The sequence below is a fragment of the Andrena cerasifolii genome, chromosome 9, assembly GCF_050908995.1.
Source record: "Andrena cerasifolii isolate SP2316 chromosome 9, iyAndCera1_principal, whole genome shotgun sequence".
NCBI classification, from domain to species: Eukaryota; Metazoa; Arthropoda; class Insecta; order Hymenoptera; family Andrenidae; genus Andrena; species Andrena cerasifolii.
Window position 1 is genome coordinate 5281447 of NC_135126.1, and position 27349 is coordinate 5308795.

The following is a 27349-nucleotide window of genomic DNA, read 5'->3' on the forward strand; positions in this document are numbered from 1 at the left end:
CCTCGTTATTTAGACTCTCTGCTCATATTTTATGGACCTAAAACAGCGATTTAGCGTGTCGATCGCCTGGCTAGTTGCGATAACGTTCGCTCAGATTTCGGTCAGAATTTCCGGTGTTCTAGTTCAGGACACACATTTCCTCCATTTACAAACCGCAGAGCGATGGGTGGGAATTACGAAATGTAATTGTAATCGTAAGATGACTTTCAAAAACCGGTGCTAGGGAGTTTTAATTTTTTGGATTGGTAAGGACTTAAGTAACAGCAGTGACGATAGATGGCGGTGGACTCGACGGTCGCGCTTGGCAGGTCTGCCGATACAAATTGTCAGTACGTGTACGACGGTAAGTTCGTTCAGTTTGCCTGCGTGGATCGCGGAAGCGACTGGGACCAAGGGTCGCGTACGCGAAATCGCGCGCGTTTCTCGAAGCGTTTGTAACAGAGAATCGGGGGAATTGAAACTAATCGCGCAGTGTTCCCTCGGACGTTCAGGGGTAATGGTGTTACGTGCGAAGGCGATGTGCGGGCGGTAGGGCCAGTCTCCCCGTAGAGATGCGCTGAGAGGGGACCCGAGGGGCATGCATCATACCCCGTTACCTTACCTGTCAAAAAGAGGCACGCGAAAGTAGCGGAGGTTTTTCCTCGTTGGCGAGCGGCGCGCTCGGCTGCTCGCGGTTTTCCACGCAGTGACTTGCCGCGGAGTAACAGTCGAGAGACGCTCTTCAGAGTTCGAAGACACCGTGGGGGATAGCTGAGCCACCCCTCCGCGCCCCCGCAACCATTAACCAAGGCCACGTGGACCACGTTGGGAGCTTGGAAAAAATGTGAGCTTACGTTTCCTTTATATCTCCAGGGATGACATTTTTACACCTCCATTCGAAATTCTGCCTAAACGTTCGACGAGCTTATCTCACTGGCGTACGAGCGATGCAGGTCGAAACAGGAAATTCGGTGTTGGAGATTTTTGAGGCAAGAACCGTTCGTCCTCCGCATTGGCGCCCCTTTTAGTTTCTGTCACTCACGGTCGGCTAATTTCAGATGTGTTTACTGCATTCGAGTGTCGCTGTGGTCGCGGCATGTGTTTTGGGGCATCGAAAGTCAGAGTTGCCGGTTGGTCGAATAGGTTTCATAGGATAAGCGAGTGATACGGTTTTAAAATCCGTTCGTTATCGAGGAATAAAAGATTTTCTAGAATCCTACGGCCCCCTCTGCGCAACCTTCTCTGCTCGAAAAGCCTCGGTACATTTACTTAATTATTACGAGAAAGTCTCATCTAAATGCGGAAGCTTGGAGTCGTTGTAGCGAAACGGTAACGAGAGAGTCTGGAAAAGGAAGAACGTTTAACGCGTCCGTACCAGAGGATTATACGAGGGAGTGGGGGAAAAAATAGATTCGCCATCAGGGGATACCGGTTGTCCGTTAAAATAAGAAGCTGAGAAGGAAACTACGGTAAGGATTGCCGGTTAATCGAGTAGAAAGTAAGACGGTCGTCCACTCTTTCGATCGCGGACAACGTCGATACTCGTTCCGAGTAATAATATTCACTTTATTACTCTGCGACAGAACGCTATCGCTAAAGAGCTATCGCTATCGATGCTGTATTCATCATCGATCCCTCTCGCGAGGCGTAAACTCGACGTCCAGTGACGCTCCGTCGAATTTCGAGTACACATGTCTTCCCATTGTCCAGCAGGTCGAAGGTCGCCAAGAGCTGCCGAGAAGTGGCCAGAGTTTTTTCGTCTGCGGACGTTGGTCCTCGGCCGCGAAACCGGTTACCGTTGGCCGTGCGCACGAATTCTCGCAGTCCATCCTAGAAACAGGACAGGAAAAAGCGCTCTCGATCGAGGTCGTCCCTGTGTTTGTTACCTAGAAGGCCATTGGAGAGGTTCTGCTCGTTAAATTGCATAAACTATCGTGGAACGCGTAGAGCGGCGCGCTTCGCTGAAACGCGCGTGTATCGGCGCGCGTGCAACACCACCTCGAACTTGAACCTTTTCCGTCGAGGAACGGTACCGTCCTTACTCCACCCCCGTCTGCTGAATCATCGGCAAACAATCGTTAGATCATCTTCGTTCAGGCTGCAGGTGTGACGTTCAGTTCTAACAGCAATGCTCTCCCACTAGGCGGCAAAGCGATTAACTACAGGTGAAATGCACTTTGAAACTAATTGACTCGTTATTGACGTCGGACCTCGCGCAAAGTACACGCTGTTTATCCACCGTTATTTATTACGCCCATTATTCGCAGACCTCCATCTTCCATTGACATTACTGGTATATCTTGCAGGTACGGTGCCTGAAGAACTTTCGCGGCCAGCGTGGGTGTCCTTTATTATAAACACCGTCTTTCTCGATCGCGCAGAAACCAGTTCCGATCTCGTTTGCATCGATCCAAAACGTAATCTGCTGACGAGATCGCTCGGTTCTCACGGCACGCGGTTCTCAATTAGTTGCCCATCTGAAATGCTTAAAAGTACTTCGGCGTGGTTACCTTCGCAGCAAGTTTCCCAACGATTACCGGAACACTATCGCGGCATTGGACCGCGGGCAATAATTACAAGCGATAATGGCTCGTTACTGGCGCGAGCACGGAACGCGAGGCGGGCAGAACCTCCCGGTTAGGGACCGCCGGTGTCCGCCTGACCCAATTCCACCCTTCGGCTTTCCTACCCTTGATATTGTCCGTTTACATTAGAACTCGGGATTTACGTGTCAGCTGTTATCGATCAGAAACGGGAATCCTCTGCTCGGTATACGTGCACACGCGAGCACCTTCGCTTTCCGCGACCCTCGACGAGCACCTCTGCTCGTTCGCGCAGAATTTTCTCGTCCCTTCGAACCCTTTGCGTACCACTTTCGGTAAACTAGACCTCGGAGAGACCGCCCGAGAACGGCAAATCCACTTGCCAGCGTTTGGAAGATTCCTGGCGTCCCTTTCGGGCGTACCTCCCTGCATAGTTTTTGTTGATCGATCGCGGCCGCGGAGCGTTCGGTTGATTCGCCCGCGACGTAATTCCATCCACCTCGGCGTGCATCGATGCCTGTCATCGTCCCAAAGTAAATACGATTAGCGTAATCTTGCCGATACCGTTCCCTCGTCATCGGGCAATATTTATTTAACTGACATTTCCCTCGCACGGCTGCCGCCTCGAATTCGCCTTGAGCGCCGTATATCCTCGCCTTCCACCTTCCTCCCCCGTAATCGGCGCGCCAACGTAATACCTACGTATCTCGAACGGCGTTCCAAGCAGAGTGGCACGACATCGAGTTGAATCGTTTAATCCAGTTTGCCCCAATTAGCTCGACGACGCTGTCAGCCAGTGGCTCGTCGCGTTACGAAAACAAGCGTTAAGCGGCCGTCCTGCTCGGCGAAATTTCCCATCCCCCGGCCTGGCCACTGGAGGGGTATGTGCACACTCGACGGGGCAAAGTGCTGGTCGATCCATCATAAATTGCGGGTCGCGGCGATGACGAAAGGCGGCCCGGTGCTTTATCGTTTCGCAAACTAACGCCGTACGCGGGGGCCGATAAGGGTGCTCGAGCTGCCCGAAGGCGAGCTTACCTCCTGCTCGTTCGCTTCGCGCGAATTCTGCTGGCGTGGAGGAGACACGTGCTCCGCGAGGCTCTCCTGTATAATTCAGCAAACAACCAACCCTCCGCGCTGGGACACCCCCGGCAGAGAATATTTAGGTCGCGTTGCTGTCTTACGGAGCTGTATTCCATAAATTTGCTAGCAGATACCGGCGCTGTTGCATCGCTCTCACCTGCTCCGCGAGCTCGCCGTTTCGATCCGTTCTCTCGCGTAAGCCCGGCAATTCAATCTTATCTGGTGCCAATCGACGATAAGCACGCTAGGCTTTGCTGCGAAACTCGGGGCCGATCAAATTCAAATCTTCTTTTTCCTGCATCGCTGCAGATTATTATAACTCTCTTCCTGCTACTTTCCGACAGCTAGGCAATAATTTTAGTGTCAATTCTACCTTCTTCTGTCTTCCCCTCCCGTCCTAGCACATGTTGGGTCGTGATCGGGTTTTATCGGCTCTGCTTCTGCTATGTATTGGCCACCATTGTTCTATTCGTTTCATTTCGTTTTGTTTGTAGTAATTAGTATCGTGTAATTGTCGGCAGGGCCGTTTCTGGCGGGGGTGCAGATGGTGCCCTCGCACCTGGGCGGGCAAACGTAGGGGCGGCCGCGGGCGGTTTATTATATGTAAAATTTTGATAAATAAGAATTAAAATCGAAACTCTTTTGCACGATAACTGTTTAAAATTATGTACGTATACATGTAAAAGTAAACACTGCGTATTAAATTCTTAATTAAAGAATTTTGAATTAATAAGGACGGCAAAAATATTGTTTTTGCAGCTGAGCGGCCAAAACTCAGGAGCGGCCCTGATTGTTGCTATTACGTTCTTATGGTTAGGCTTATTAACAGTTCCTACTGCTGCCTCGCCTTTACTCTTACCTTACTTTCTCTATATGCATTGCTGCTTAGCTCTGCTACTCGGCTTCGCCGGGACTTTAGATTCTGATTTTACAAAGAAATCTCTTTCTTTACTTTGTTTTTTTTTGGTGAAAATAGTCACATTCACCCGGATTAGCCAGGCATAATGAGCTGAGGCGCACTTCGTGATCCAATAGTTTAGTATTCGAAAGTTCTTAGGCGAAAGGCGAACACACAAACATATAAACTTTCTGCTTTATATATTAACGAGTATTAAAGTCGCGGTGATAATAACAACGATAAAAAGTGAAAAATCCGCGTTCCACCTGGCGTTCTCCAGGTTCCCTTCGTTCCGCGAGGAAAGATAGGGAGGTGATCCCGCGAGCGTGGCTATTGGATTATTCTGCGTAAGGTGATTTGGCGTTTCGCAATATTTTGTGAAATTTCCCGAAGCACTTGCGACGACTAATCCACTGGTTTCTGCGGCGTCTGCCGCCTCGAAAAGACCGCTCTCGCTCTCTCTCCCTTTCTCTCTCTCTCTCCCTCTCTCTCTCTCTCTGTCTTTCTCTCTCTCCTCCCGTCTCTTTCCCACTGCAATCTTATTAATAGCGTATCTGTGTCGGGCAAGTGCAAGTGCACCCATGATGGCGAGAGAACGCGGCTGGAAATGCATTACGCTACTTCCTGCATGTCGTTTGACGCGTCGCGACGGGGGTAGCTTTCCTCGTTTCCCGCCGCCCTAAGAATAGACCCCGTGGAATCGATTTTTAGCCGGATTTCGGCGATCCGTCGCAGGGAGGGGGGGCCCAGTCCCTGGGGAGCACCTACGCTGGTCCTCCCTGCCGATTACGCTGAAATATTCATCCAGATCTCGGGCCGAGTTCAGCGTTCTTTTCTACAAGACGCCTGCCTCTGCTCCGCCGCCACGTGGCTTTCTAACGGCCACCTGGACATACTTACCACGTACGTGTTTATCAGTCGCAACGAAAGAGCCGTCGATCGCGATAAGTCCCCCGTAACGCGTAATGGCTCTGTTTATCGTGGGAAGAGCCTGTTAATCGGATGCGCGATAACCGTTTGCTCCGTGGCCTTGGTTCGGTGTAAGCAGCCTCTTTTCCCCGGGAGGATCGATGGAAATAGCGGCGATAGTTCGCGGCGCTCTAAGCTCCTCCGTTCCGCTTTGCGACCTCCCGTTGACAGCCTCCGCTCGAAATTGCGCTCCAATTAAACCCGCCTTTATTTCGCCGAAACGTTCCCCACCCGCCTGCGGTCTAACTCGCCCGGTGTGTCCTCTGGGTGGTCAGATGTGCCAGCATGTCCGAGGTCGGCGCGCAGGAAGCAGCCAGCGAGGAGGTGGACAGCAGGCAGGCGTCGGTTTACGTGTTCCCGGGGTCGGGTCGCCAGCATCACCCTGGCTCCTCGTCGACGCCGTTGCAGCCGACCACCGCTGCCTCTGCACCGGATGCCGGCGCAGCTGCCGCGGCCGCGGTGCCGAGCGCGCTCGCGAGAGGCGCGAACGAGGACGAGTCGCGGAGCAGGAGGCTGCCTTGCTCGAGGACCCACGCCAGGTCGGCCAGCCACGGTGGAGTGCTGGCGGAGTGCCTGACGACCACGGGCCTGCCCGCGAACGCCGGGTCCTACCTGGGTCCCCTGTCGGCGATCGGAAGCGCGAGGCCCTCGGCCTTGAAGAAGCCTGGGCACCAGAGAGCCTTCAGCCAAGGCCAGGTGGTGGACGTTCAAGGGCACTCGGCGATGGGGCACAGCAGAGTGGGCTCCAAGACCGACTTCATCCTGCCGCCTGGCCACAGGGAGGAGGCGAGGCCGCCCACCGCTGGAAAGACGCCCTCCTTTCGAGGTCACTCGCGGCAGGCATCCAGGTAAGCTTGTGCTTAATCAATGAAATAGTAGAACAGCACGCGAGTAACGCGGTAGCCTCTCACCTGTGCTGAAAAACGTCCCAGCGGACGTTTATCGAGCGGGTTAATCAGAGTTTGGGTTCAACGCTCGAGCGTAGCTGCGGTGGTAGTGTTAGGCAGTTGTCGCGGCTTGAGAAAGTATCGAGAAAACTGATTACGTAGCGTGCCGCTAATCACGGTTGGAACTGTTGCAGATCGGAATCGATATACACGATAAGACGTAGCGCCGAGCCCCCCTGGTGGAGGAGACTGTGGGCCCGATGCTTCGGCCCGTTACCGGAGGAGCCTCGTCTGAGGACGATCGTGCCGAACCACTTGGTACCGCCGAAAACACCGCCCAGTCAGCATCCGAATGGGAAGAGGGTGAACAATAGGTGACGGCCCATTATTCATCATTGAACCCTGAAGCCTTGTTTTAGTCGTCGCACTTTACATAAACTCGTCCGCTGGACCCTTATAATTGCAGGGTACGCACAACGAAGTACACGATGCTGAGCTTCCTGCCGCGCAACCTTCTCGAGCAGTTCCACCGCGTGGCCAATCTGTATTTTATATTTATCGTCCTGCTGAACTGGGTGCCAGCCATAAACGCGTTCGGCAAGGAGATCGCCATGATACCCGTGGTCTTCGTGCTGGGCGTAACGGCGCTGAAGGATTACTTCGAGGACCGGCGGAGGCTCGCCAGCGATTGCCGCGTCAATAATTCCACCTGTCGCGTCTACGTCGGGTGAGTAAGCCGACGTAATAGGCGTTAAGTTGCACCGCGTCGTAGGAGAAAACGGAACCGCTGCCCTCGCCTATACCTGCACGCGAGGGCAGCGCAGAGGAGGCCCCGCTATTCATTAATCGAGGCTCGCTAGCGCGGATACAGCAGCACCGATTCACGGCGCTCGGTGCTCCCACAACTTCTATGGGGGATGTCGATGATTCGCTGGACGAGTAGCGTTCGAGGATTAATTATTTATTTATCTACGGGACGAGCCCGTTAAGATTATATTAAGGATTTTAATTGAAAAGGTATGTTAGAAGATCGCGGGGCCGTTCAAGGTCGTTCCTCCCCACTGTTACCGCATATTTCGTATATTCTTTTATCCTTGCATATGCACACCGAAATTCGAGGCGCGGTGTTGGGTTCGAAGCTGCAGTTGGAGGTTTCCTCGGCTCGAATAACCGAGGGCCGTCGTTCGAGGAATGGTGTACAGTTCCGCGGAATAAGAACGCTTGTGCGTTTAACGCGATCCTATTTTCGGTGTTGGCGTTTCGAGAATTCCTTGCGACCGCTCCTTTGATCGTGCAACTCGCCGGAGCGGCTTTGATCGCCGATGGCGGGCATGTAGGTCGAGCGCACGGCGCCCGATCGGACGGCAGAAAAGAAAGTGTTCCCTCTTTATCCTTTCGCGGAAGGGAACCGCTATCGCGCGTTTCGCGACGTTGTTCGATCTCGCCGCGCTCGGCGGTGGCACCTTGGACGTCTTTCGACGCCTGGAAGTTTGCGAAACACTTCTCGCCCCGGCCGATAACGCCCGGTCCCCTCTGGTTCCCTTAAAAGATGCGCGGTGCATAAATCTAATCGGATTCGCAGCTGAAGCGGTGCTTCCGACCTTTTCCGCTCTGGCCACCGCAACTGCGTAAATACAGCTTTGTACCCACGGAGTCCTCCTGAATCCCCGTCGCTCTCAGCCTCGCAAAAACACCGCCTCGAGGTACCTATCCTCTCAATTATCTACGTGACTGTCGGTTCTCGCAAAGGCGAGTTAAGCTTCTCCAAACATATGGGTGTACTAATCACCGTGTAACAATTACCCTGCAACTGCGTCTTCCGTGATCGTTGCATGCGAGCCCGGGAATCAAGCTCCTCGGTGAAGAATATTTACAGAAGACGCGGAGTTTCGTCGTGTCATTGTGTGTCGTTTTCACATGGATCACGGCGGGATGAACGCGGAGGCTGCGCGATTCAGCGAAGGTTAAGCTCCGATTCGCCTACGGAGCGAGCCGAGTCGACGATCGCGATCGTTCCCATGTACGACGACCTCGATACCGACGCTCGATCAGTTTCCTCTAGATAGGCTGAATTAATCTGATCGTGACGCTATAAAAGTACGAAATAGATTTCGACTCTGCGTCACTGGATTCCTCGAGTATCGTCGAATCTCCAAGCGACACGCGCCTGGTGCCCAATATTCGACGGTCCGCTGAATATCGTTCGCAAGGAAGGCCCCCGTCGTTCCTCACGGTCGGCCGGACGCGGTCGGCTAGAGATTTGACGAGCCGCCGCGAAGAGGAGTAACGGAGGATGAAACTATCGCCAGTTAGCGACGATTGGACTGCATGTCATTTATAATGCAACTCAATTCCGCGGAGCGAGCCGCCGGATCGATTTGCAACGATTCCTGCACGCAGCGGGGCTGCTTGAAAAATAATGGCTACTCGACCCGACCTTGCCCTTCGCTCGCCAAGAGAAGTTCCTTTCAATTTGCTCGACGCAAGCGACGAGCGTGCTTTGCGGTAGCAACTAACAAATTCGCGGAACGAATCGACCATGATTTATTAACCACAGCTGATCGAACCCTTCGATCGGAACCCACCCCGTTCACCTCGATAATACACGCCACCGCTACTTAATTATTTTCCCTTCATCGATTACGCGCTCCCGTGCATCGCGCGGCTGTTTCGATGATTATTTGCCCTTTTTCATCGCGCCTGATTCATTCGCCGCGATAACGATTGACGGGGCCCGGTCGAAGACGGACCAGGGTGATTGGTCACCGCCGATAGTTTATCGCGGCGTGCAACGATCGCCAGTGAGGTATCGCCTGGCGTACGCTGCGCAGCCTGAAAAACGGAATGGTAAAAATCGGCCAATTCTCGATCGGGCTGGCAACGAAAGGGCTTTACAGGATATGTTTCTACAGGCCTTAAGGAATCCGAAATGCGTGATTGTTTACCCTGGAGACGATGGGAAAGTTATAAAAACTAACAAGGGCAGGCCGCGACATCTGGGACACGGATTTTGATTAATCTCATATATGTTGTAGTGTGGGTGTAGTAGACCAATACATGTCTCATATGTTGGGCCCACTACCCCAGAGTTTCTGAAATATTAATAAAAAAAGATGTTTACAGACACTAGAAACATTCTTCTAAATGTAAATCAGGTGCAATTACCATCTGATATTAGAACAAAAAAATGTACCTGTGGCCATACATCTTTTATTAGATGTGCATGGTGTCGTGAATTTCATTGCTTCATTAATATAAATGTCATATTTTAGAATGTAAAAAATAGTATTTTATCTTTTGAGGAATAAAACAATTATAAAATACATTTATAGAAAACAAACGATCGCAGTGCGAATCGAGACCTGCCCTTTACACGCGCCGCTATTCATCATTACAATAAACTTTGCTATAGCTTCTGTTCATCAACGCATAAAAATTTTTGTTTTATTAATATTTCGGAAACTCTGGGGTAGTGGACCCAAAATGTGAGACATATATTGGTCTTCTACACCTACACTACAACATATATGAGATTCATCAAAATCCGTGCCCCAGATGTCGCGGCCTCCCCTTGTAAGCGTAAAATTCGCAATGTCGTCATTAGTAAGAATATTCCCACTAACAGACAATATTTGCGAGAAGAAGAATAATAATAATGTTAAGAAACACCGTTTGATTGAATGTTTTATCGTGCAATGTCATAATGACCGGGTACAGCAGCGTGGAGATTCGAGTTGCATTTCTGTTTCCTCACTTAGGGTAAAGGACCCAATTACTGACACCTAACCAATTACTGTCACCTTAAGCTATTTTACTTGAAATAACGAATAAATAAACGTTGTAAAGTCATACACAAAAAGAATTATGTAATTCAACCTATAATCTGTACTATAGATTATATACTATAGTTTATTTATTCGTTATTTTAAGCAAAGTAGCTTAAGGTGACAGTAATTGGGTCCTTTACCCTATCTGCTCTTTTACTTATACGCTTGCAACTCGTAAATTACGGAAGATAGGGAAAAATATTTAAATAAATGTTATACTGTTTCTGAAGAAAGTTTAAAAATCGACCTTTACTATTTTTTTCGCTATTCCGACCAAATACATTTTTTTTCAAAACGACCAAATACGTCATTTAGCAAACTAATCCTTCTAGCTTCTCAAAAAAACTCAAGTCGTTTGGACCAATTCTAAAAAAGTTACGCTATTTTAAAAAGTGTCCGAATATTAATACGAGTCACTGTAATCTGTCGCAAAGAATCATCAAAAAAATAATTGTGTTTAACATTCACTTATTATTTAAACATTCCCATCGCCTTCGGGGTAAATAATTCTGCATGTCGGATTCCTTGAGACCTGTAGAAACATATCCTGTGAAAAACTTTCTACCAGCCAGCTCCCATAATAACCAATTTCTACCATTCTCCTCTCCGTTTCGAAACGGGAATATTCCGCGCCGACGAAGAAATGGAAGCACAGTCTGCTGCGCCAAAGCAGGTCTGCTGGATGAATTCGCGGAGAGGTTTAATCGCGCGGAGCACGATAGTGTCAGATCGCCACCCTTCGCCATGGTTTCACATTCGCGTGTCGCCGAAGGCTTCAATCGAGGAGTATGTTTACGCTTGTCGCCGCTGGTCCGCGGATCGCGCCGCGATATCCGTCAGACCTCGGGTACCTCTGTTGTTCCATCGATTCCGCATAGGATGCGTCACTCGGTGCATGTTCATCGATTCGCGGCCAGCTCGTGTCAAGATCGCCGGCTGTAAGGGAGCAGCGGGGAAAAAAGCTGGCATCCGCGATGAAATAGGTTTAATCCCGTTCGTCCGCGGAGGCACGATTCGCCCGCGGTGGAAGGAAGCTAACGGGCCTGACAGCGAGGCGACGTTTTCGAGGAGGGCAGAGGAGGAAAGGAGGTCGACGGAAAATCCCGAGCCGCGTGCCGTCGAGGAGCCTGTTGCCCTCGGAATGAAAAGGCGCTGTGCGCTCTGCAACGTACATCTATTGTTGAACAGAGTTTGCAGCAATGGGCGCGATTAACGAGCGAGATCGAATTAACGCGGACGCAACGTCGCAGATAGCGTGGCAAGTTGTTGGAAGATCGACGGCAAAGCGCGATAGCCTGCCAGCCTGATCCAGGATATTTCCACGATGCTATTCCTCTGGCAAGGGCCGAGGCTTCGGCCGATTTAGTTCGCCTGGTTTTTCGTTGGCCGGGAATAGGCGAGCAGCAGAGGCAGGCAGAGTGGCCTAGAAATTTCTGTAGCGATCGAATCGATGGATGATATCCGCGAGCGTTAATAAAGGCTCGTTAAGACTGGCGGAGGCGTGTTTACGCGTGGGTCACACCGCGTAAACGTGTGCCTGCTGGTGAGCAGCGATCTCCATGTTCCGCGGCGTAGCGCGCCCCACCGCGACCTTTACCTACTTAATTCGCGATTGCACGCGCGCGGCCGCGCCGGCCTTCTTTAGCCCTCCTCCCTTCGCCTTTAATTTCGTGCAACCGCGAGATCGACACTAGCGGGGGCTAGACCGCACGCTCCCGGCAATGTCAAGAACGGTTGAACCTTCGCCACGAATTCCAGCTCCCGACCAATCTGCCCGCGACATAGCTTGCTATCTCGGTCGCTGGATCGGCCGTTGCGTCGCGCGCAGATATCGTGGGATAAGATACCGTGGCGCAACTCTCCGTTGGCATGCTTTCGAAACGATCACGGGCGATCGCATGCCCCTATGCGACGGGAACTGAATCGGGGCTTTGTACTCGATGGCACGTAAAGAGGGTAGTGTACTCCGTGCGGCTCCGGGCGACTGGTAGCCACTGGTACCGCGGAGGCCATGTGAAATTGCCGTCTCGCGTGGTAAAGCTTGAAGGAACACATTTTTTCGCATTTTAACTGTCTTATGGAGTTATTTTTTCAGTTCCTGCGGCGGTTCAGGGGCACAGTGGGAAACAGGCACATGCCACGGTTTTATGACTTTAGAGGAAAGCGAGGTGGAGGAGCAGTGGCGCATCCAGAGGAGCGGGCCAAGGTTGCGCAGTATCCGAATAAGCGTTGCTAATAAAATGAAGTTGTTAGAGAATGACGAATAACTTCTTATTCGAATAATGCCCAACTCTGTTGGCACCCCCGAGGAAAGCGCTTTGTAAAAAAAAAAGGAAAAGAGAACTGGATTTTATTATTTAAATAAATTTTTATAAGTAATCACCTAAGTAGTGAATTTTGTTTTAATTTGCATTAAAAATATTTGTATCCCTTCGACTCAGCTCCCCCAAGATTAAATCCTGAGTGCGCCACTGCGAAGGATTCATTATTTTCATAGGAAATGCGATAAATGACAGCTACCTCTCCAATTTTAGTTGAAAAATTAATTTTATTAGATTTGAGCGGTATGGGCTCATTTTCCACTATGCATTTTGTTTTCACCGTGAAGATTTAATACGATTCTGCCCGATGAAACGCGCATGCTACTATATTAGGAGGCGGTGGAATTCTACTGCGTTGCAGGAACGAATTTGTGTTATAAAGAAACGAAAATTGATGCATATGTGCCTGTTTTTCTTCGGGCCCCTGATCTCTCGAGTCTCGCAAGCCAGCGTGAGCGATTTCATTGTTATTGCATCCCCACCACAGGCACAGGAACTTTTACCATGTGCACCATCCCACCATTGCAGATTAGCGATCAATCTCCCCAATCACTCTGCCGTGCATCGAGTATCCGAGATCGATATCTCTTGTTTGTCGCGTTACCGCCGCGTCGGCGTTTGTACGCGTGCACTCTGTTTCCCGAATGCCTCTTAAAAATAGCCCTTCTGTTTTGCATACGCCCGTTCCGCGAGTCACCGAGACTGAACGCAGGGATACCGTACGGCGCGCCACGTCTCGTCGGCCGCGAGCTGCTGGGAAGTGGAATTAAGCGGCAGAGGAGGAAGGCACGGCAATAAAACCGGTTGCCGTGTCCCTCGAGCCGTTTTCCTCGTTTCTTTCCTGGATACGGGGAACGAGCGGCTCGCCTCTCGACAATGAAACCCCATCGACATTCCTCGACCTACCCCTTTCCCAGAAATGGCCCCCAGCCAACTTCACCCCGCCGCGGATCCGTTTCTGTATTCCGTTCGTCCCGGTTCGATTGACGAACCTTGGCGTGCCCGAGTCCTGCCCGTTACCCAATCCCCCGTCCCGATTGTATTTTTATCAAATCTCCGGGCCGATAAAACCGCGCCAACGCACGCGATGCGCTCCCGATAAGAACGCGGACGGCCGTCGCCTGCCAAATACCACCGCGCGGATGCGTGTCAGTGAGCGGCGCAGGAGAACTGCCAGCTCGAGCCCGCACGCTCCGAAGAGATTGCCCGGGACGGCAGATAAGCGGGCGGGCGAAAGCATTCGAGAAAGGCCACTGCCGAATCGAAAGGGATCGAGCTTCTTTTCTCTCCACCTACCACCGGTAGTTTGGCACCGTTAAACGGCCGCTGGCGTCACCGGTTACATCACTTACAGCGGAGGGATCGGTATCGTGTCACACTTACCAGCCCGCATATCGCACCCACGTTGGTTCGAGTTTCGCTGATTGGAATGGCTCGGATAAATGAGCCAATCGAGCGGAGAACTCCGGCAGGAAAGCGAGTAATTCGAACGCCTCCCGTTTCGCCCGATCGTCTCGGCTGATTCTTTCTGAATGCTTTGTAAGCTTCAAAGGCACGTTCCCTTATCGAATGGAATTTATCGTTACATCTCTGATTCTTATCGGCATATCCAAGGATAGCAGATGTAGAATTACCAGAACCAAAAGTAAAAAAGGAGGGCAATCTGGTCTGTAATCGTTTGATAAGGAGGACGTAGTGAAATAAAACCTGACTTTAGATATCAGCTTTTATTATTAATGTTCGCATTGGAATGAAATAGCAACTGTAGTGATGCCGAGGCAAGCGGATCACTTGAGTTGTGGATAAAAGAGAAAAGGACCTTTTTAGGAGGTAGGAGGACGCTGCGTTTCAGTCAGAAAAGGAGGGCATGCCCTTCTTTTAGACACCGTATAGCAACCCTACGTGCATGTAGCCTCGGGTCACCCTTCCAGTTTAAGGGAGAGATGGTACAGTTGGCAAAACAAGGGCAAAAGTACCTGCGACAATATTCTAAAGAATTTCTTTTCCACGACACCCTCAGAGCCATGCCCGATGCCCGCACACTGGCGTTTGCGCGCTGAAATTCTATTAGATAACGCGATTGAAGCCACGAATCCTTTGAAATATTTCCAGCGCTCCCCGGTGACGTTTCGAGCGACGTCCGCGCTCGAATTTTGTCGCGAGCCGTTCCGAGGCGTGCGGCGAGCGACGGGTCGCGAAAGTGGCGTGCAAAGGTAAACGATACCACCGTTGCGGCCGCAATCGCGAGAAAGAAGTCACTGAAACGTTGTGACATTATCTAACCGCTGGGTTATCTATAATGACGGCGCGTTGCATAAAAGTATTCCTAAGGCTGCTCGCAGCCGCTGCCGTCACCGCGGCTGAATTATCAGCGATTCGTTACTGTGGAACTTGGAAACGGACCGGGCTTCTGTTTACGGATGGAAACGCGCTCGTTAAGGGGGCTTCGCCGCGAGCAGGGGGCGAAGGAGGGCTGCTCTGTTAAACGGCTCCTTTTGTGGAGCGCTAATTAACACTCGCGGCGTACGCGACGAATCGCGGGAGTGCTGCTCGAAGCGGGGCAAGGTAGAAAATGAGAAGCAGAAGAAAAGAGCGTCGGTGGAGCTGCTTTGTGAACCGTTAACTGCGTATCCTTGAACGTACCATAATAATACACACACTAATCGCTGCTCCTCCGTGGACAAGAGGTACACACGTCATGCGACCTCGGGAATGAGGAAAATGCAAATTCGAGCGGTTCGGTTTCACGAGAGTCGCTGAAGGAATCGCGGCGAAACCAGCCCCGGGTTCGAACAGAAGGCAAATTAATCTGTTGCGTTGTACCTTCGCAAGGGATAGGCTTCCAAGGGTCCAGAAAACCGTATGATTCGCAAGCAGTGCTTGATTACCCAATGAGCAAAATAAAAATAAGCACGTGCTTAGGGTAGCGGGAGAAATGGGGGACAACATAGAAATTTTCTGAATTTTAAAATCTAAATTTTTTTAGAGACACTTCTGTATGAAATAATTTGATAAGTTATTATTATCGGAAATGCCTAAGAAATCGTAGATTGCAATCGAAGTGATCACTTCAAGGGGCCTCGAAATCTTTTTTTGGCCCCGATTCCAAGGGTAACGTGGCACGTCGAAAGACGGCTGTTTTATGGATCGAATCGTAGGGGTCACGTTTAGAGTCAGCTTTTAATGGAATGATACATGTATTCGTTAACAACGACGGCCGAGGGCTCTGGTTGGACCGACTGGAAGGTACAATGGAAGGACACAGGAGGTTGCGGGAGGTCACAGATCAACGATTCTAATCTCGCGAGGAGAAAAATGCGTAACGGTGACCCGGCAAGTAAAGTCTAGGTCAGATTCGACTGCCCTTCGCGTCCACGGTGACGTCAGGCCGGGCAAAAGCTCGTGTCATACTACTTAAAAAGTCGAAAGTGACCCCGGAGGCAATTCACTTGCTCGAGGTTCCTGAAATCACTTGGATCGTGTACCGCCTCTCCAAAAGATCGGACGAAAGGATGGTCGACACACTTTGCGATATACTAGCCAGACGTGGAAGCTTGACGCAGTTGAAAATAGCCTCGCAGGAGGCGCGATGCTCTCCAGAAATTCCAAGTCCTTTCGAGCAATATTTCCGTGCTTTGATAATTATGTATTTATTTCTTTATTTCTTTATTTCTTTATTTCTTTATTTCTTTATTTCTTTATTTCTTTATTTCTTTATTTCTTTATTTCTTTATTTCTTTATTTCTTTATTTCTTTATTTCTTTATTTCTTTATTTCTTTATTTCTTTATTTCTCTATTTCTCTATTTCTCTATTTCTCTATTTCTCTATTTCTCTATTTCTCTATTTCTCTATTTCTTTATTTCTTTATTCCTTTATTTCTCTATTTCTCTATTTCTCTATTTCTCTATTTCTCTATTTCTTTATTTCTTTATTTCTTTATTTCTTTATTTCTTTATTTCTTTATTTCTTTATTTCTTTATTTCTTTATTTATACATAAATACAGTCCCATTAGTGTACAAGAGAAAAACAAAGAAAAAGACAAAAAAAAGTAGCAATACAAAGCGTATAACAAAGAAGCATACAATACTTAAATTCGGTAAACAGTTCAAACACCATAAACTCAATCACAGCCAGGTTACATAAGTTTATCAAGGTCCATGTTAAAGGAATAGATTGATCCCGTGAAAAAATCAAGAGACTCGCCAAAAGCGTTTGCAGCATTGCAAATGCGATTTACCGAGTCAGAGAAACCACGAATCGACCTGTATAGCGATGGATAAAAGGATTGCCCCGACCGCAGGGATTTCGTGGGGGCAGACAAATTAATGAACTGTAGGAATTCAGGACATTTCGTCATTCCATTGATCAACTTGAACACAAAAAGAAAGTCAATGCGCACCCTCCTATAATGTATCCACCAGGAGCAGAAAAAAAAGGTGGCCAGACGAAATCCGATGCAACGTGGCTAGCTCGGCATCGTGGCATGCGAGCGAGAACCGATCGAGAAAGCAATATCGTGAAATTGCGCTACACGCCGAGCACGAGTGAAAGAAGGGAGGACACGAAAATTGATTCTCCAATACTCGAATTCAGTTCCCACCTACCCTCCTCGTTTTCGATGGTTTGCAAGCTACGCGAGCTCTGACCAGATCGGACCATTTTCTGCTTCCATTAATCCCACGACGGTGCTCGGATTTTTCTAGAAGGTACTGTACCGCTTCTCTCGATCGTTTCGGTATGCCAGCGAGGGATCCCGAGAGTCGAAGCATTGAACCGTGGCGACGGTCAGTTAAGAATAATCGACGTCTGACCGTTATGACAGTTTGGTTATTGTTTGATGTATAGTCTGGATGATCGTCGGCCGCGAAGGTCGCCGTTTCGCTTGGTCATCTCGGAGTGCCGACAGCGTTGCGAGAGCGCGCTCCAGGTGACGGATCGTTTCGATTATGCCTGGCGAGAAGCGTATCAGGAAACGTTAATATCCCGTTTAATTAACAATAATAATAATAATATCGAACGCGGCGCGTTTCGGCACGTAATACTCCACCGCGTTCTAATGGCAATTTTCCCAGGTCAATGTAGCCTCGCCAATGAAAGGCGCCTGTATCGATCGCGCGGGTCGCTTGATTACAGGGAAGACGATAGGTATGCAAAGGTGGCGTGGAAAGACGTGAAGGTCGGCGACTTGGTTCACCTCTCCAACAATGAGCTAGTGCCGGCCGACGTGCTGTTGTTGCGGAGCAGCGATCCCCAGGGCTCCGCTTACATCGACACGTGCAATCTCGACGGCGAGACTAATCTGAAGCAGCGGCAGGTCGTGAGAGGCTTCGTCGATCTCCAGGACACCTTCCAGCCCGCCAAGTTCCGGTCTGTGATCGAGGTCGATCAGCCGAGCACTAGGATATACAGGTAAAGCGCGACTGAAGGGACGCTGGGAGGCATGTATGTCCGGAGGGGGGTGCAAAAGGGGCAGTTGCCCCCCTGGCTTTAGAGGAAAAATCGGTTATTTTCAAGAACTGACCTCTAATAAGTTTATACCAAATAAGAGAATACGTTAAAATTTCGTTTCTAAATTTTTAACGAAACTGGCAGTACAAAATCGGTTCAAGAAAGCAACAGGGCTGCTCCGCTACTGTATTTTTCTTTATCGTCACCCTAAAATTGCCCCTCCCCCCTGGAAAAAATTCTGGAACAGGCGATGGTTGACCAGCAGCGTTGCAGGTTCCACGGGGCCGTGGTTCACCCGAACGGCGGCAGAGTGCCGGTTTCCACGGAGAACCTCTTGCTCAGGGAATGCCTGCTGAAGAACACCGACTTCGCGGAGGGCATCGTGATATACGCCGGCCACGAGACCAAGGCGATGCTGAACAACGGCGGGCCCAGGTACAAGGTAGAGATCCGAGCAATTAAATGGAAGGAGGCGCGACGAGTGTTGTTGGGTTCACGGGGAGGGTGGTTTTTTTCCAGCGTTCTCGGCTCGAGAAGCAAATGAACAGGGACGTTATATGGTGCGTGGTGATCCTAGTGATACTCTGCGTGCTCGGCGCGACCGGTTGCCGGCTCTGGCTGGCCGAGTATTCCGGCCTCGCGTTCGTCCCCTTCATCCCTACCATCCAGGACCCCAGCTACGAGAGCATGCTGACGTTCTGGACGTTCGTCATTATTCTACAGGTGATGATACCTCTGAGCCTGTACGTCACCATAGAGATGGCGAAAGTGGGCCAGGTTTATCACATCGGCCACGACATGGCACTGTACGACACGGACACGGGGCGGCCGGCTGAATGTCGCGCGCTCAATATCACGGAGGAATTGGGTCAGGTAAGCGAATTGATTAACACGTTCACAGACCCCCCTGGCTTGTATTAGGATCAGGGGGCTGGCGCGTACGCTGACCTGTGTATACGGGTCAGGATCGACCGCGTGGCTCCGAGCGGGGAATTAAGCTACACGCGACGCACCTGTTTCGCTCCTATTAGGTGGGGAACTGGCGTTGGTGCCTCGTCACGAACAGGCTTCTGCGTTTACGGAGATCAATTTTGGGGAGCGATTTTTAGAGCTCTGCATTTGATGCTCTTCGTCCTTGCTCTCTCAGCCAAGTGTTCCTTTTAAGGGGTTACGTACCCTTTACAGGTCGGAAAATAGGGCCATTTTTATTCAAGATATACAACTTTGCGTGAGAACTTTTTTCGCGAATTAAAGGGAATTAGCTTCTTTCATACATGAGTCATGTTTATGGGGGGGATTGCAAGTTACAGAAATTCTTATATCCGACTAGAATATTTGACAATCGCAGCTATCGGCTCGGTTCTCACCGATTACCAGGTCTCACCGCGAGGAGGTTGCTGCGTTTCGAGACCCGTAGGGAGATAGATGGAATCAAAGTTCCATCGATCTCCCTGTACATTAAGCCAACTAAACCAAAGAGATGGATGGAAACAAAGTTCCATCGGTCTCTTTGGTTTAGATGTTGAATCTAGGGAACTGCCAAGCGATCACGCGATTAAAAGAAATTCAGGAAAGAAGGAAAGACTACCGGTGAGCATGAAAGGAGTATAGGGTGGCGCAGTTCCTACCACCCTGCTCTCCGAGTCGAAAGGGAAAAGCGCTCGGCGCCTCCCAGACGATTCCTGTTGCTCCGATGCGACTCGCCAGGAGCAAATACTTGACCTGACTCAAGCCGTCCAACACGGAGATTGGGTAATCGAACCGGGTGACTTACGCAGGCAGTGTACCAAAAGGTACACCCCCTACGCCCGAAACTTTTCCCTTTCGACAAGAATACCAGGGGATGAAACTGATCCACCCATACCGATTCCATGCTCAGTCGCTTGCTCCCGAAAACGGAACCAGCGGCGACCTCCTCATCGGAGATGAGGAGCCAACAAAAGAGCAACAAAGTTGATGATTTAGTGACTACTTCGCAATTTTACATGGGGCCTTAAATACTTCATGCTATAATAAATTTACCTAGGCTTCCTTAGATATCTTCTTCCACTATCACTTTGCACCAATACTTTTCACTACCACTTTTCTCTTCCCCGCGAACGGATGAACCTGGAAACTGAAACAATCAAGTACGTTGTGTTATCAATGGTGTGGTCAGCCTGGAAGGAAACTAAGAAAAAACTTAATTAGTTGGTGCCGATCGAGATAATTTCGACTAACAGCAGAGCACGCACGAGCGTGCAAAACCATCGTAGAGATACACGAAGAAGAGCATGGAATGACGACACATCGACGAGACGCGCGATAGAGTGACAAAAGTCATACAAAGCCATCGAAGAAATCCATGAAAAGAAATAAATCATGAAAACCCATCGAAGTAATCCATGAAATAGAATAAATCATGTAAACCCATCGTAGAGATACGTACATCAAAGAGAGCAGGGAAAGGAAACACATCAGTGATATGCGTGCCAGGGAAGAAGTCTTGCAAAACCTTCGAAGAGATCCATGAAATAAAATAAATCATGCCAAACCATCGAAGAAATGCAGGAAATAGAATAAACCATGCAAAACCATCGTTGAGATACATGAAGGAGAGCAGGGAATGTAGACCCCCCGAAGAGATGCATGAAAGAGTAACAGAAATCATGAAAACCCATCGAAGAAATGCATGAAATAGGACAGATCATGCAAACCCATCGAAGAAATACACGAAATAAAACGACTCGTTCAAAAATCCTGGAAGGAATGCATGAAATCGGACAGATGATGAAAATCAATCGAAGAAAACAATTAGATAGAGAGGGAAGTCAGTTTTGACTTTGGCAGAATAATAAAATTTTAAATGGCTTAACGAACCCCAAAATTTCATCGGCACCAACCGAATAAGGTAACCCAGGCCAGGGGGGCGAGGGGCCGCAGGAAGAACCAAGGTTGAAACCCTGACCAGGTGTCCAGCATGTCCAGCAAGTCCCAATGGTCCAGGGGGCTCGGGAGCTCCGGGGGTGGAGGAAGCACCAGGGTTGAAACCCTGACCAGGTCTCCAGCATGTCCAGCAAGTCCAGTAGGTCCCAATGGTCCAGGGGGCTCGGGAGCTCCGGGGGTGGAGGAAGCACCAGGGTTGAAACCCTGACCAGGTCCCCAGCCAGTCCAGGAAGTCCAGGAAGTCCAGGAAGTCGAGAAGGTCCAGGTGGCTCGGCAGCTCCAGGGTCCCCGGAGGTCCTCCAGGCTCGGAGGACCGACGCGCGACTGAGTACATGGAGCTCTGTGAGCTCCTTATCTAGCCTTTGAGAAACGATGTCCCCCGATCAAAACAAGGTCGACGGTTAATTACAATTGCGAAATCCACCGAATTCTTTGGCAAAAATGGATTTTCTGCTAAAATATCCAGTCCAGTGGCTATTGCAATGACAAATAATGTTAACAACATTTACACTAACCGCCCAGTATAATTTATTATTAATTATGATCGATAGAACTCGAGATATCGAGCAATTAGTAACATTTGCTCTTGGATTTGCAAATGATTCTCTACGCCGAATGATTTCTCTTTTATTCTCATTGTGTTTTCAGCTTCGGTTTTAAGGAATTAGCGGGCGTTGTATAAGAAAAAACTATGAAGTCGACTTAAAACAAAATGTTTCATATCACTAGTGCAGGTTGGCGAATGTGCTATTAATCTATTACCGACTTTCATTCGTTTAAATTAGTCTCTACCAAGTTTTTATTATTTTCCATCGTAAAACGATTTTCATACGACATTTTTAACAGAGGATGTCCCTCTTATAAAAGTTTTTGTGTCAAATACAGGCCTCGCCCGCTAATTCCTTAAAACCGAAGCTGAAAATCTGAGCCCTGAATTGATTTGTGGCCAATTTTTAAAGCACATGTATATTTCACACCAACTTTTTCTCAATCTCTACAATAATAATAAACATCGGGTACATTTGGATTTGCTTTCATTTTTTTACAAATGCATTAAAAAGAAAGTGTTTCACGAAAAGCGATCGCCTAGAGTCCCCTTGAGAAATGGTGCTAGTGGACTGATTTGAATAAAATTTTGCACGAATATTCTTAAGACTATAATCTAGTACTTGTCGAGACGATGTTTCGATTAGTGTCTTGTTTTGTTTTTTATTAACAAAAGAAGATGAAAACTTATATTGAAAATCACATGCTTGACTTTGAGTAGCTGCCATTTTTCAAAGAATAAATTTTCTTAAAATCAGCGCCGACAAGTAGTAGATTGTGGTCTGAAGTATATTCCTGCAAAATTTTATTCAAATCGGTCCACTAATCTCTGAGATATTTTTGATACCGCAACTACTGTAACTATGAAGACCCCTTGGTAGAAGGGGCTGCTACGGCACCCTTTCTTAACATATCAAATTTTTTTCGAGGAGAATGCAGCTTAATTTATACACAACAAGGTGTATATCTTGATTTTTAAATATGCGCGTTTCTTCATATAAAAAAAAATCGTAAAAATGACCCTGTTTTCCGACGTGTTAAGGGTATGTAACCTCTTAAGTCTTAAAGCTTCGCAACGGCTGCGCGATCTCGCTTAACGAAATAAACTTTCACCCGGACAGGTGCAGTACATATTCTCGGACAAAACGGGTACCCTGACGGAGAACAAAATGCTGTTTAGACGTTGCGCCGTGGGGGGCCACGATTATTCGCACACCGGGGACGGTGAGAATTTGGTGCCCTCCTCGCGGCTGAAGGAAGACCTCCTCATAGGTACATTTAGACAGCATCTACAAGAATTCCTAGTTGTATTAGCGATATGTAATACTGTTGTGGTCAATTCCCAACCCCATTACGACACCATGAACTCCAGCGGGGTGATCGAAGAGCCGCAGAAGAACGGCGACGAGTCAGGAAGGTGCGTAGACGATCTTTCCCTGCGGAAACTCTTTGTATAGGAGACGTTCATCTTGTAGGTACACGAGAATGATAGAATCAAGGAGCTTAACCCCTTCCCCGGTTATTCCTCTGTCTACCCTCTCGCATGCAGCGAGCGCTGTCGAGGAGAGCGTGTCGTCGATATCTTCTATCGTTGAGATGGAATCGGTCCTGAACAACACCTCGAAGCTGTCGAATAAATTGTCCAGGTTATTACACTCTTCGTATTATATTAATGTCCCGGTAATTATGAAAGCGGTGTAAGTAAAAAATTTAAAAAAAATTAAGTTTATCACTCATTTGGCAAAGTAAGGCGATGTAACGCAAAGGAAGCTAGGAATTGAATTTTTTTGGATTTTTGGCTTACACCACTTTCATAATCACCGGTATAATTTACTACTCTGTGACTTGGTTCATGCAGATGCATTAAATGACACATATCTATTGATTTACAGGCCGAGATTTCTGAACGTGACGTCCATCCCAGCCCTGGGAATGGGACTGCTCGCAAGGAAATTGTCCCCGAACGGAGCGCAGAAGAGACGCAGCCCGTTGGGTCCCGTTATCGGCGCGAGTGGGAAGAACGGAGAGGAATTGCTGCCCAGCGCGGCGATTTACGAGGCAGAAAGCCCCGACGAGCTCGCATTGGTCAACGCGGCTCGCGCTTATGACGTGAAACTCCTGAAACGGACGTCGCGTAGCGCGATCGTATGCTTGCCGGATAAATCTGTTATCACCTTCGAAATACTTCATGTAAGCTTCGTGATAATTTTCGCTTTCCCCGCGGCTTGTCGAGGAAAGCGAATCAAAAGAGCTTCCGAAAGCGAGAATCATCCGCAACAAACTTCGAAGCGCCTTATCTGTAACTACTGCGAATTTCAGGTGCTGCCGTTCGATTCTAACAGAAAGTGCATGTCCGTGTTGGTGCGGCACCCTCTCACGAACGAGGTGGTGTTGTACAGCAAAGGCGCCGACAGCACGATACTGTCGTCGCTAGCATCTCAGGACATGAATTCCATACCGACGTTAAAAGTCCGACAGCACCTGCAGTCGTACGCGCGCCAGGGCCTCCGAACCCTAATGATCGCCAAGAAGTCCCTGACCGCTCAGGAGTACGAGACCTGGAGGCAGATGCACTCCGAGGCCGAGTTGGCGATGGAGAACCGGGAACGTCGTATCAAGGACTCTTATACCAACCTCGAGTCGCATTTGACTCTTCTAGGCGCGACTGGGATCGAGGACAAGCTCCAGGCTGGCGTGCCCGAAGCTATGGCCACCTTGATGGCAGCGGGCATCGTTATTTGGGTTCTAACAGGTACGTCCCGATGCACAGCTAAGCTACGCGCAACGCAAAACGCGCGGCTAATGGACGTTTTACATTCGAAGGGGACAAGCCAGAAACCGCGGTGAATATTGCATATTCAGCGCGTCTTTTTTCGCCTGCTATGCAGCTGTTGTGGCTGCAAGCAAAGTCCAAGTCCGTCGCCGAGGCGTTAATCCACGGGTACCTGGAATCTGCGAGGAGAGAAAACGCAGTGTACTGTAATGAGCGAAGGGGGGTGGATAATATCAGGGAAAGAACGATGTTCAATCGCGACGCGGCGGAGAACGACGCGCACAGGATAGACAACCCGTGGCCGAAGCAACGAGCCCTTGTTGTCGACGGTAAAACCTTGACCGTTATCCTTGACCCGCGGTCAGGACTTATGGGACCGTTCCTCGAGCTAACGAAGACATGTTCCAGTGTGTTGGCTTGTCGAGCCACGCCTCTTCAAAAGGTACCGTAAATTGGCTTCTCTTTTCCGTTGGTCTTCGGACCGTGGAGTGTAAACGCGAATTTGTTTTCCAGGCGTACATAGTGCGCGTGGTGAAGGAACAACTGGGAATGAGAACCCTGGCGATCGGCGACGGCGCGAATGACGTTAGCATGATACAGACCGCGGATGTCGGTGTCGGTATCTCGGGACACGAGGGCACACAAGCCGTCATGGCCGCGGACTTCGCCATTTCACGATTCTCGATGCTCAGCAGGCTTATACTACTGCACGGCCACTGGTGTTACGATCGTCTGGCCAGAATGATCTTGTACTTCTTTTACAAGAACGCCACCTTCGTCTTCCTTCTATTCTGGTATCAGGTATAACATATCCCGCATCTCTAGAACAGTGCCAATATTCGTGCAAGAATTATCCAGTTACTTGCTCCCCGTAGCTGTACTGCGGCTTCACTGGATCAGTCATGATGGACCAAATATACTTAATGCTGTACAATCTTCTATTTACGTCTATACCGCCGCTAGCAATGGGTATATATGATCGAGTAGCCTCGCCCGGTGTCTTAATGTCCATGCCCCATCTGTACAAAAGGGGACGTCTTGGACTCATGTACCAACCGCACTCCTTTTGGCTAACTATCGCCGATGCTTTGTATCAAAGTGTCGTCATCTTCTTCATAAATGAGTGTGTTAGTACAGTCTTGAATTCATTCGTGGCGTGATAAGTTATAGTTCAACGTTTAAGAAATCTATTCTTTACAGGTGTACTACGACACAACAATCGATATATGGGAATTTGGGACTAACGTTATGACATGTTGCATCGTTGTTATGCTGACCCATATTGCCATAGAAATTCGGTCTTGGGTAAGCACCCTCGAATAATTATATCCGAGGGCCGAGATATTGAATACATGTCGCGTAATATTCTAACTTTATTTCCAGACCATAATCCACCTGTTCGCTGTAATGGGATCGCTGTTCGTGTTCTTTGTATTCTGCTTGATTTACAACGTGGTATGCGTGAATTGCATGGGCCTACTTTGTTCGTACTGGGTAATGGAAATGGCTGTTATGAGACCCACGTACTGGCTCACAGTAACACTTACCTGCGTCTTGGCGCTTCTACCTAGGTACCCAATTTGCATATGTAGATGCACGAAGAAAGGCTGGGTATTCAAACGGTTTTGTTGCAGCTCATTATCGTTGTCTGTTATTCAGGTTGCTGTATAAAACCATAAAATCAACCACATCCCCGGATCTCATTCACAGTGCCACGTTTAAAGTGCCGTCGAAGAGCGGAAGTCATCGACAGCGTATCGCTGAAAGGAGCGAAACGAATTTCATTGCCGGTTGGTCGCGCTCGACCCAGCATGCTACCATAAGGTGGGCATAACATTCTGAATTTCGTTCCAGAATGTAGACCGCTGCTTAACAACCACTGTTTACATTATTGTAATTTCCTCAGTTCTTTGTGTTTCAGGGCCGGCAGTAAAAACGATACCTTGACGACCATCGTTGCATGACATATCCTGAAACGCGGAAGTCTGCCAACACCTTGTGGCAGCCCGTGCAAGGCTGTCGACAGTGCTGTTTCGTTGAACCTGCTAAAAATGGAGAACCGACGCCCTTTGCCGCATTTCAACCTCTACTGTTCCTCAGGGTCGAAGTTCATATGGATTCTACAGTGCATTTGTTTTAACCGGAAGACGCTTCGCTTTATCGAACCGGCGTGGTTCGACGAGATCACATCGCCTATCCGTCGATCAGTCTTGCTGTTCGTATTAATTAGTGGTTTTTAGTTGAATCGAGTGGCCTTACGATTTCCGCGTATTGTTCGCTGCATTTGATGGCTGTGACTCTTAGGGACCAAGACTGTTAGACGCCTTAACGTTAAAGGCCTTGTTCGAGCGTGCCTGCGCGCGAGTTGCATATCGAGTTACTTAGAGGATAAATCAGGTCGCAACTGCCCTGCTAGAGTTAAGGACGAAGGATTGTATATTGTAAAAAGATCCGTGAACTGTATATTGTCTCGTGCGAAGTTCGTGCTGTATAAATAATTACGTTGTACGCGCAGAGCGGCCGTTACACGGACACGTTTCACCCTCCGCCATTGTATTATTACTGTAAGTTCGGAAACGTACGTTCGATCTGCCAGCGTAGAAGTTCTATTAAACGTATACATGTATATTGAACGTTATCGACATGTTGCACGTGTTGACATAATATTTTCATATACGATCAAGCAGAATAATTATACGTGTACGTAGCGATGTCAGTAAAGTCTCGTGTTCTTTAAATTCCCGCGATTCGTTAATGCCGAGCTCTCCATCGCCTCGAACTTCCGGTATCCTCTTCCTCTTATAGTTGCGTTCTCCACCTCCCGACCACGTGTTACGCACAATGCGATTTCCTTCCGCGATGACGATAACCATTACAAAATTATTCACCCTGACTAACGCTTGAAAGTTTTCGATGCCAACTCATAATCCTGATTGCGCGAGCCGCATGCAACTGCGCATTGTTTCCCGAGTTACCGATATTAAGTTACCTCTTCACTGTTCCCATGAACGTGCGCTTGAAACTCGTTCAGCATTTTACTTTGAACGTGGAAATGCATAGAACTACTTTTTATTATTTTACTAGAAGACGAATGCCTCATAAATAATAAAGAATGTTAACGCACGACGTAAGATAACGTAGGACCTG

General features: G+C 48.9%; 1 protein-coding gene across 4 annotated transcripts; it reads left to right on the forward strand.

The window, feature by feature from the left end:
* Window positions 1-319: 319 nt before the first annotated feature.
* LOC143373080 (phospholipid-transporting ATPase VD) lies at window positions 320-26940 on the forward strand. Of its 4 annotated transcripts, none has more exons than XM_076819954.1 (19): window positions 320-823; window positions 5748-6320; window positions 6554-6733; window positions 6826-7086; window positions 17644-17919; window positions 18232-18400; window positions 18478-18831; window positions 22551-22846; window positions 22905-23075; window positions 23322-23619; window positions 23749-24181; window positions 24253-24644; window positions 24716-25003; window positions 25078-25329; window positions 25403-25507; window positions 25586-25773; window positions 25862-26026; window positions 26109-26210; window positions 26260-26940. In XM_076819954.1, exons 2-18 carry the CDS (start codon window positions 5758-5760, stop codon window positions 26164-26166), a joined length of 4449 nt encoding a protein of 1482 aa, XP_076676069.1. In that variant the 5' UTR covers window positions 320-823; window positions 5748-5757; the 3' UTR covers window positions 26167-26210; window positions 26260-26940. The 4 variants fall into 4 exon arrangements, with proteins under 4 accessions (XP_076676069.1, XP_076676072.1, XP_076676068.1 ...); XM_076819957.1 differs by having other exon boundaries at window positions 26124-26210; XM_076819953.1 differs by having other exon boundaries at window positions 26109-26940.
* The last annotated feature ends 409 nt before the right edge of the window (window positions 26941-27349 follow it).

Excerpts from the sequence above, each read along its gene's own strand:
- LOC143373080 (XM_076819953.1), top strand. The coding sequence starts at position 5,758 with ATGTCCGAGGTCGGCGCGCAGGAAGCAGCCAGCGAGGAGGTGGACAGC. Across the intron at positions 6,321-6,553 it reads CACTCGCGGCAGGCATCCAG|ATCGGAATCGATATACACGA; the intron begins GTAAGCTTGTGC and ends GAACTGTTGCAG. Across the intron at positions 26,027-26,108 it reads ACCCAGCATGCTACCATAAG|TTCTTTGTGTTTCAGGGCCG; the intron begins GTGGGCATAACA and ends TAATTTCCTCAG.